The 7,528-nt window shown below is 47.6% G+C and overlaps 1 protein-coding gene across 1 annotated transcript; it reads left to right on the top strand.

Annotated features, from left to right (window-relative positions):
- The first annotated feature begins 4,965 nt into the window (after positions 1–4,965).
- LOC109758463 (endo-1,4-beta-xylanase 3) lies at positions 4,966–7,120 on the top strand. Its single transcript, XM_020317319.4, has 3 exons — positions 4,966–5,056; positions 5,179–5,697; positions 5,840–7,120. The coding sequence occupies exons 1-3, from the start codon at positions 5,042–5,044 to the stop codon at positions 6,953–6,955; spliced, it is 1,650 nt and encodes a 549-aa protein (XP_020172908.1). The 5' UTR covers positions 4,966–5,041; the 3' UTR covers positions 6,956–7,120.
- Positions 7,121–7,528: the final 408 nt, after the last annotated feature.

Here is a 7,528-nt window from a genome sequence, read left to right as displayed (position 1 = left end):
CTAAGGATAGGGTTCTTGATCAGGTGCATGTTCTCGTCTCTCCATGTCTCTTCTCAACGATACGAAGGCACGAGGGTGAAGTAGTTGACCTAGCGGAGAATGTACTACTTGGTATGAGCACTTGCGCTCATACAAGGCGTTGTTTCCGCTTCTGGAAGCGCATGTCCAACTACTATTTCTCCTATTTGGTTGTTGCGTCATACCATAGGTTATTGGCATGCCAATTAGTGTGATTTTTACCATAATTGATGTTTTTTTCTTTAGTACCTTAGATTACCTAAATCGTTATGATCCTAAAAGAATCAGCAAAAAGGGTGCACAAACGCGATAAAATCCCTAAAATCCTACGCCTACATGCAAAACAAGAAGTAAATTATGATGTAAAATTGGACTCATCAACTCCCCCAAGCTTAGAGATGTGCTCATCCTCGAGAAAATATAAATGTAGAGAGTTGTAATGGATGAGTGCAATGCATCAAAAGAGCTATAATAGATATAGAATCAAGAGCTCTCAGTTTACTTTCAGAAAATTGCACATTCAACTTGTTTTCAATGCTTGTCGTCTACTTTTCTGTTTTCTCTTGCTGTGGTAAGAAGGCCTATTTGTGTGTCCAATATCACACGCGTCACTAGTAATTCCTTTGGGCCACTAATAAACGTGACACAGAAGCTCACGCGGCAGGTGGGACCCTGGGTCTCTACCACTGCAATCCCCATACTAGTGACCCATTTTGGACTCAATTCAACTAGGAAATAGTGCCAGGACGCGGGCCCGGCTCATCTTACTTGTGGCATCCAGATTGAAATCCCACGCCACTAGTATAGTAAGTACTAGTGGTGAGCCCTATGTTCGAGCACCAATAGTAAGATTTGCCTAGTACGGATGTTGGCTCCGTCTTAATAGTGGTGTGCATTCTGTAGCGCTCACTACTAGTGAGATGCTATCACAAGCATCGCAACCACATGCCATTGGTATTGTGACAAAATACCTATGACGTTACTTTTTACCCATGCGCCACCACTACTAGAAAACAGGGCTTTGGTCACAGGGCAGTATTCACATTAGTCCCGGTTCAGTCACGAATCGGGACTAATGTGAGCATTCGTCCCGGTTCGTGCGGCTAAGGCATTAGTCCCGGTTCACCTGGGCCCTTTAGTCCCGGTTGGTGCCACGAACCGGGACTAAAGGGTGCGATGCCCATTAGTCTCGGTTGGTGGCACCAACCGGGACTAAACGTTAGACCTTTAGTCCTGGTTGATGCCACCAACCGGTACTAATGGGCTTTGAGGCATTAGTACCGGTTCATGGTACGAATGGTACTAAAGGTCCCATTTTCAAACTCTACCGCCCCCCCCTTGGACCGCCTTTTCAGTTTTAGAAAAAACAAAAGAAAATGATGGAAATGTCAAAAAAAATAAGTTTCCCATGTGATATGTGGTCTAGTTGTTGGAAAAATTTACAAATATGAATTTCGACTTTATTTGCAAAATCTCTCTAGAATTTGTAAAATGGGCATAACTTTTGCATACGAACTCGGATGAAAAAGTTTTTTATATGAAAAATCATCTACTCGAAAAGTTACATCCGTTAAGCATTTTCAAAATCCTCAAAAACCTAACAGAAAAAAAGTTATGGGGCTTCTAAGATCTAGAGTGGAAAAAATCGAAAAAATTTCAAACTTACTAGTGGCGCACCATTTGCTAGGTGCGCCACTAGTAACAGAAAAAAATATAGTTTCAATTTTTTTTTGGAAAAAATGTGGTCAAATCTGGTCAAACTGTGGTCAAACAATGGTCAAACTAATTATTCTAGAATATTAGTGTTACTAAATAATTATTTCAGTTATTTTGAATTTTGGTCAAATCTGGTCAAACTATGGTCAAACAATGGTCAAACTAATTATTCTAGAATATTAGTGTTACTAAATAATTATTTCAGTTATTTTGAATTTTGGTCAAATCTGGTCAAACTGTGGTCAAACAATGGTCAAACTAATTATTCAAGAAATATTAGTGTTACTAAATAATTATTGTTTTTTAAAACAATAGTTTCAAACTCAAACAGTGAAATGTGTCACTTCATGCTCAAGCAAAATTCCTGAGGGTTAATAGGATTGACATCTTACTATTGTTAGGAAAACAACAAGTGCGGACTTGGAAACGAGGAAGAATAGAACCCAGAAGTTAAGCGTGCTTAGGCTGGGGGAGTGGGAGGATGGGTGACCGTTCGGGAAGTTAGATGATTTGGAATGATGAGGGGTGATTAGAGATTAGAGGATAAATTAAGCAGTGATGAGGGGTGATGATTAGAGATTAGAGGTTAAAATAATTCAGAAATTTGAAAATCAAAAAAAAATTCAAAAAACCAACCGGGACTAAAGGTGGAGCTCCACGTGGCCGCGGCCTTTAGGCCCGGTTCATGTAAGAACCGGGACTAAAGGGGAGAGGCATTAGTAACGACCCTTTAGTCCCGGTTCAAAAACCGGGACTAAAGGGCCTTACCAATCGGGCCAAAAGCCCCTTTTTCTACTAGTGCACTAATTACCTACACCTACAGGGGTTTCTGCACTAGTGTCCCCTTCAAGAATGAACCGGGCCTTGGATCTTTGTTACCATTTAACTTCTTGGTCTCATAGTAGACACACTAACTACTCATTGGACTGGCTCTTAAGCTCAATCTCGTTAGAGGAAACAATACGTTTCTTAGGTATCTTTTTAGGTCACCAGTGATAGTGGAAAGATGTTGTTTCCTTAATCCCGCTGGTGTGTTTCGCCCATCCAGTTAGGAATTGTCACATAGAGCGAATCTTAGAGTTCCATCTTTGGATGGGAGTTTCACCAAGAACATGCCTTTCTCAAACATTCTTGACAACTTCTGCAAAGCCATCACGTTGTACCAATCCTAGTTCAAACTTGAATGGGCGGTTTGCAGGCAAGTCAGTTGCAGAATTTGAGTCGAGAATTATTGTGGCGTGGTCCGACGATATCTCGGTACTCTCGAGGGCACGCATGGTTGCCATAAGGAATTTTTCTTCCCATTCGATGTCCATGAGAAGGCATTCAAGTTTCTCATATGTTGGCATCAGACGATTTATGTCCCAAGTAAATTGATGACCAGACATCTTAGCCTCTCGCGGTCCAAACTATCACTAACAACATTGAACAAGAGAGTCCAAAGTATGTCGAACCGATTGTTGTTTTTTCTCTTGCTGGTAACGTAAGATATTGAAATCACCCAAATGATCATGGGGTATGGGTTATCCTTTGCAAGATTAACCAGTTCATGAAAAAACCCAGGTTTATACTTGTCTTGGGCAGCTCCATACTGCCACCTAACACCACATAACTTTGTTAGCTATGTTTCGAAGATGTAATTTCATCTGAAACTCTCCAGCCTAAAGGGATAACAAATCCATCTTCGAAGTTAGAACTCCAAGCAAGATCAGTGGCGGGTGAAGTCCCCCCCCCCCCCCCCCCCCCCCCCCCGAAATGTGGTCGAGGACATACACCAGAAAATCATGTCTACCCCCTTTGGTGATGGAACAAAATCCAACCCATGTTCACCAACAAAATGGGCATTGTGTTTATGCTTAGCCAAATCAGTGAGGCCTCTCCTATTTCAAATCATGTCTTGAATGGGGAAACTTAGGATCGTTGGAGAAAGTTTCGCCATCTTGGCAGTTTTTGCTTCTTTTTGAGGAATGGGACTTAGACTTGTGGAAAGACACTGTTAGGTTGCATAGAATGGATCCAGATCCCGCGCCAACCAGGTGAGGAAGAAGCAACCCCTCAAAATTATACAACTCCAAGATAGGTCGAAGAAGAGTGCTTAATTCAGCCCGATAACTGAAGTCCTATAACTGTTGCTATGAGAGGATCCATGACATCTATAGAAAGGGCTAAGGTACGAAACAAGTGTAGTTGACAAAATGTGGAAAAGTCCTTTTGTTCTCCAGTCTTAAGTACCGATCACGCTAAAGTAAAGTGCTTTATTCAGGAGTATAGCTTCGTACAAACGACATGCAATGCTTGCAATGAAAGCACCAATAACATCTCTGTTCTCTCACACAATTGGCGATGTCTTCATGCTTAGCCTAGTCTTATCCAAAACATGCATGCCTATCATGACGAAACTCTCTCATATCCAAAATATGTCTCGTGGGAAGCTCAGGATGGAGAAAATTTCGCCTCCTTACGTGTTTTTTGTTTGTTTGTTTCTTTTTGAGGAATGAGACTTGAACTTGCGGGAAGACAGTGTTTGGTCGCATAAAATGGACCCTGACCCCACATCATCCGATCCCACTTCCGTTAGCACGACAACCAGTTGAGAAAGCAGCTGCTGGCCGTCAAAGGCGTCTGCCATTTACTCTTCCTCGGTCATGGGGTATGGCGAGGGCTCAAACCCTAAGAAAAAGAAAAACTTGCCTCTTCCGTGGTAGTATCTTTCTCTCTCTACAACTACAACTTGCAGCCGTCGTCCAATTACAAGCGTGCATGGTGGGTTTGTTTCACGCGCGCGGACGAAACGGAAGGAAGCCGCAAGCCAACAGCGTAAAGCTAGAAAAAGCGGCCGAGGCAATAAGCTGCGTGCATGAATGAGGCCTGGATTCATGGTAGATATGTGACCACTGGATACTGGGTGTGTGTGTGTGTGTGTATGTGTGACTATCCCGGGTTAATTACAACGCTTTTGGCCCTTTTTGTATCTTGAAGCCATGCATTACAACGCTCTACGCTTAATTAAACAACTTACTTACATTATCGTCGCAGCCAACATGCAAGTGAGGCGGCTGCAGGTTGGCTGGCTACCCTTTCCTTTCTTTTCTTCACGGTTACTCTTTGGACACTGATATATTAGTAGTAACGAGTAGTAAACCATATCTATCTCGACATCGACGGCAGCCGCCAAATTTTCCCTTTAAATAGCGCAGCCACTGCGATCCATCATCACCTCACCCACACCGCAGTGCACACCACAACCGAGAGAGCCAGTGCTTGTTTCGCTCTTCAAAACTCACTGCTGAGCTCCCACTCGCGTAAGATGGCAAGCACTCAGGTATGTACAAGTTCAGCGCACGGTCGATCGAGTAACTTGCATGCAGCTAGGTGTGTAGCAGTAGCACACCATGAGTCCAGCTAGCTCACTTGCATGGTGCACTTGTGTGCTGCTTGTTTCAGGACGTGAACATGGACGGTAGCCTCGCCGGCTGCGAAGCGTTCGGCTCGCGCACGACTATGCTGTCCGTGCACAGTGAGGAGGAGACGGCCATGCTCCCCATCACCGTGGGTGGCAGCAAGCCCAGCGGCCGGTACATCCTCGTGTCGGGCCGCGCCGACGAGAAGGACGGCCTGCGCCAGCCGATCACGACGGGCGCCCTCAAGCCTCGGGTGACGTACCGCGTGGCTGGGTGGATCAGCCTGGGCGCGGGCGCAGCGCGGGGGACGGTGCGCGTCAACCTTGGTGTGGACGAGGACGACAATGGCAACGAGAACCTGGTGGAGTGCGGCGTCGTGTCCGCTGAGGCGGGCGGGTGGACGGAGCTCATGGGCGCCTTCCGGCTGAGGACGGAGCCGCGCAGCGCCGCGATTTACGTGCACGGTGCCCCCGCCGGCGTCGACGTAAAGGTCATGGATCTTCGTGTCTTCCAGACGGACCGCAAGGCGCGCTTCAGGCAACTCAGGGACAAGACTGACAAGGTGAGCATGCATCCACGTAACCAGGTGCTACCTGCATGATTTTTTTTTCGAGAATGACCTGCATGATGGCGCGCCTGCATCCACGTAACCATGGCTCTGCATGCATACTTGGTGCGGCACGTAATGCATGATCCATGCACAGGCGCGCAAGAGGGACGTGGTTCTCAAGCTGGGCGCGGCGACGGGAGCGGCGTCCGTGCGCGTCGTGCAGATGGATAGCGCCTTCCCATTCGGGACATGCATCAACACGACGGTGATCCAGAACCCGGCCTTCGTCGACTTCTTCACCAACCACATGGACTGGGCCGTCTTCGAGAACGAGCTCAAGTGGTACCACACGGAGGCGCAGCAAGGGCAGCTCAACTACCGCGACGCCGACGCGCTCCTCGACTTCTGTGACCGTCTGGGCAAGCGCGCCCGCGGCCACTGCATCTTCTGGTCCGCGGACGGCGCGGTGCAGCAGTGGGTCAAGAACCTCGACCGCGACCAGCTCAGGTCCGCCGTCCAAAGCCGCATCCAGGGCCTCGTGTCCCGCTACGCCGGCAGGTTCCCGCACTACGACGTCAACAACGAGATGCTGCACGGCCGCTTCTTCCGGGACCGCCTCGGCGACGAGGACGTCCCGGCGTTCATGTTCAAGGAGGTGGCGCGGCTGGACCCGGACGCCGCGCTCTTCGTCAACGACTACAACGTGGAGTGCGCCAACGACCCGAACGCGACTCCGGACAAGTACGCCGAACAGGTCGCATGGCTGCAGAGCTGCGGCGCCGTGGTGCGCGGCATCGGGCTGCAGGGCCACGTCAGCAACCCGGTCGGGGAGGTCGTCTGCGGCGCCCTCGACAGGCTCGCCGCCACGGGCGTGCCCATATGGTTCACGGAGCTGGACGTGTGCGAGCCCGACGTGGGCCTCCGCGCCCAGGACCTGGAGGTGGTGCTCCGGGAGGCGTACGCGCACCCGGCGGTGGAGGGCGTCGTGTTCTGGGGCATCATGCAGGGCAAAATGTGGCGCAAGGACGCCTGGCTTGTCGACGCCGACGGCACCGTCAACGAGGCAGGCCAGACGCTCCTCAATCTCCAGAAGGAGTGGAAGACGGACGCGCGCGGAAGCGTCGACGGCGATGGGAACTTCAAGTTCAGGGGCTTCCATGGCAGATACGTCGTGGAGGTTACTACCCCGACGGGGAAGCAGATGCTCAAGACCTTCACCGTGGAGAAAGGGGACAACACCCCTCTCCTCGTGGATTTGGCCGACGCCTGACTGACGATGAATCTATCTAAGAAACTACTTATTTTTACCAATCTAATTACATGCATGGACGACACGTGAAGGAATAAGCTGTATAATACTATTCACATTTCCAAGGTAATGGGTATTGTATTTTGTAAGAGAAGTGTAAGGTATTGTACTGCCTACATCTCATGTCGATGGAGATGATTGAAGTAAAGAGTACCTATATATGGTGTTCAAAGGATTTGTTCTCAATTTTTTTGTCAATTGATTAAAGTAATAATAATATTACAAAGAGAAAAAATTGCAACTGAGATATAAGTATAACACAACAGTCTTGCTAAGTCTCAGTCGACTGAGACTTCGTTAAGTCTCTGTTGATGCTATATCCATAAAATCTTACATTGAAATCCGTGCAAAAAATCATCTAGTTTTTTCTTTTTCGCTCTTATATATTATGTCACTTGACTGGGACTTTGTTAAATCTCAGTCGACTGAGACCTAGCCATACCCATAACACAAAACCACATTTCTAAAGTAATTAAGAAGCTCAACTGATACCCAAAACTCTAGGACCAAGTAGTGACGACAAAACACATAATT

This window comes from Aegilops tauschii, chromosome 5 (genome assembly GCF_002575655.3).
Source record: "Aegilops tauschii subsp. strangulata cultivar AL8/78 chromosome 5, Aet v6.0, whole genome shotgun sequence".
In the NCBI taxonomy this organism is placed as follows: domain Eukaryota; kingdom Viridiplantae; phylum Streptophyta; class Magnoliopsida; order Poales; family Poaceae; genus Aegilops; species Aegilops tauschii.
This window is presented reverse-complemented; position numbering and strand designations above follow the sequence as displayed.

Coding starts and splice junctions, on each gene's coding strand:
- LOC109758463 (XM_020317319.4), top strand. Junction 5,698..5,839: donor TCAGGGACAAGACTGACAAG/GTGAGCATGCAT, acceptor ATCCATGCACAG/GCGCGCAAGAGGGACGTGGT.